This window comes from Poecilia latipinna, unplaced genomic scaffold (genome assembly GCF_001443285.1).
Source record: "Poecilia latipinna isolate Pla-1442-1.1 unplaced genomic scaffold, P_latipinna-1.0 Scaffold168, whole genome shotgun sequence".
NCBI classification, from domain to species: domain Eukaryota; kingdom Metazoa; phylum Chordata; class Actinopteri; order Cyprinodontiformes; family Poeciliidae; genus Poecilia; species Poecilia latipinna.
Genome location: NW_015112784.1, coordinates 582,710 through 585,550, shown reverse-complemented (window position 1 = coordinate 585,550; position 2,841 = coordinate 582,710). Strand labels below are relative to the sequence as shown.

The 2,841-nt window shown below is 37.3% G+C and overlaps 1 protein-coding gene across 1 annotated transcript in view; it reads right to left on the bottom strand.

The window, feature by feature from the left end:
- gramd2b (GRAM domain containing 2B) overlaps positions 1–2,386 on the bottom strand; it is an 11,304-nt gene extending 8,918 nt beyond the window's left edge. Inside the window, exons 1-4 of the mRNA XM_015029961.1 lie at positions 2,235–2,386; positions 1,443–1,530; positions 331–400; positions 45–148 (exon numbers count right to left, since the gene is read on the bottom strand). Coding sequence (XP_014885447.1) covers positions 45–148; positions 331–400; positions 1,443–1,530; positions 2,235–2,365 — 393 coding nt within the window. The 5' untranslated portion in view covers positions 2,366–2,386. The remainder of the gene's footprint in view (positions 1–44; positions 149–330; positions 401–1,442; positions 1,531–2,234) is intronic.
- Between the last annotated feature and the right edge of the window lie 455 nt (positions 2,387–2,841).

Genomic DNA, 2,841 nt, shown 5'->3' with positions numbered 1-2,841 from the left:
TGTGTGTGTGTGTGTGTGTGTGTGTGTGTGTGTGTGCGTGGTACCTTGGTGTCTTTGCCAAAAACCTTGGAGTGGAAGCAGATCCAGTGATCGGAGACGAACATCCGGCCCTGGTACAGGATGTCTTTCTGCAGGGCGCAGGTGTAACCTGGCAGGCAGGTGAGTGACTCAGTTAGCAGCTGAGCAGCCTCATATGTAATATAATATTTAAAACAGGGAATATTTCAGCTGTTTCACGTCATCCTGGATCAATAAAGTGGAATCAGACGTTCAGCTCTGACTTGAGGTTCATTTAAGGTGGAGCAGAGAGTTGTGACCGTTCAGACTCACTCTGTCGGAGCTGCTCCTCTTTGCTGATCTCCTTAAATATTTTATGGTACTGACTGTTGCTCTTGGAAAGCTGCAACAAAGAAAACAGCGCTGAGAGCTGACCGAGCGGCTTCCTGTCTAAACTTCACTGAGAAATAAAAAATAATATCACTGAAACACAAAACTGGAAGGAAAAAAATTATAAAAATAACAGAAATTGAAAAGTTTTTACTGATGAATTGGTTAAATATTTTAGTTTTGCTTTAACTGCCAGAAATCAATCCATCCATCCATCCATCCATCCATCCATCCATTCATTTGCTCTTTTCCATCTTATGTGATCACTTGTTCTTTGCTTGATCTATTCCAACATCATTCCAGTTGGTTTGTGTGACGACATTTTAACATTTTGTAAGTTTTATGAAATTCCATGTTATTTATTAATCTTCTTGGAGCAGAAAACGGAGCACTGTTGTGTCTTCAAGGTCTTCCACTATCAGTAGGTCTGTTGTATTTAGTTACACGCCTGAAACACACACACACACACACACACACACACACACACACACTTTTTGATCTCATTCCAGTGACTCGACGTTTTTAGACACTGGCCACTTACATTGTCCCTAAGAAAAATTAGCACCCCTACATTTATAAAAATATAATTTATTTGGGTAGAGAACCTTTTCTTCACTAAGAGAAAACCTTTTAATAAATGGTTCATGAAAATGTTCTGGAGAGACGATATTAATGCAGAAAGAAATGTCTGCAATTCATTACTTGATTGATTAGTCATTAAAAACTCTGCTGCTCCATCATCCTTCTACTACTTCCTCTCGTCTTCTTTGTGGTTTCTGCCAGTGGTAACATCCTGTTGTTGATCATGTGATGCAAAAAAAAGTGTTTCCATTGTAGTTTTGTGAAATAAACCAATTTTGGAAAAAAAAAAAAAAAAAAAAAAACCCTAGCAACAAAACTTTTATTCAAAAAACTTGAGATTTTTTCTACATTTTCTTTTTCCCTTTAGGCAAATTTATTTTTGAAATGTCAAATTACGCAGTTACCTACTCAGTGGAAATGCAGATATTGATCGTAGGCCTGGACAGAACCAATTAATAACCTATCAGACTCACCTGGCTGTAGTGGGACTTCTTCCTGTCTATCTTGGACTCTGGGTCGATCTGGACCTGAGTCAGCATGGAGTTGTCTAAAGTTTTTGACCTGCAGAGATTAGCAGAGAGAATTATTACCCAATATAAAAAAATATAGTTTTATTCCTCCATACATGACTCTTCACTTCCAACAATGCTAATTTAATGCTAATTTGGTTTATAGGTTAAAATAAAAATATATCTACTTTAAATACACATTAACATAAATCCAACATGGAGTGTTGGACACACCTCTGCTAATGAGCTAACTGCGACGCCAACACTGTTTGTGATAACTTTGAAATATTTAGCCATCTTAGCATTAGATTATGCTAATAAATGTTTTTAATGGGGTTTAGTGTTAGCGGATGAATGTTTATGATTACTGCTTTAGGTTTGGGCAGTTGGTGTAGCGCCCACATGCTAACCTATTAGCATTATTGCCTAATAGGCAATAATACACAGATATAAATATAATAGTCATATTTATATCTGTGTATTGATCTCCTTCAAAGCTACATAAGCTGGCCAGCTGCTCATTACCTCAGTCTTTCAGAACATTTGTTTCAGTCCAAAATCTGTCTTTTCCATATTTTATTGCAAAAATGCTAAAATATAACTTAGCCAATATGCTATGAGGCTAACACTGTGGATGCTAATGAATAAAAAACTAGAATAATATATATATATATATAATTTTGTAATTTTGGGGATCCCTTCTCTGTCCCTCAAGTATGTTTAATTAAATTAAATTTAATAACCCATAGTGGATACCTGACCAGCTGCGGTTTCTTCCTGCCTGTCGGCTCTAGTTGCTCCTGATCTGCAGCCTGCAGTGATTCTCCCACCATCCTGCTGATTTTCTGATGCTCCTCCATCACATCTTCATCATCAGAACTGGACATAAACGAAACAATAAAAGCAGAAAATATTAACCTGCAAAGAACCGTTCATCATGCAGCTTTTATGCTACTGTCCATTTTAACTCACCAATCAGCCTGGGTTCATTTTAAGATTCTGTGTTTTTAAAGAACAAAGAATCTTTAAAAGCAACAGTTGCCCCCTGAGCAACTGTTGCTCCATGTTGCTCAGGGGGAGGGAGTGTTGCACAGTCAGCAGCTCAATGCATCGACTGGTTTTCTCAGGTTTAGTTTGTTTTGTTTTTACCAGTTTGAATAATAAATGGAATTTAAACTGGAATGCAGGTAAACTGGAATTCAGGTTTACCTGCAGCTGAATAAATAATTAATTCGCCTGGCAGCAACTAACGGCTGCAACATGAATCCTCAGAGTGGATCCTGAGTCATGTTTAAGACGCTCAAAGCAAACAGGTTTTGTTCCTCAGCAGGTTTTAAACTCATTTAGTTTTTATTTGATTTTT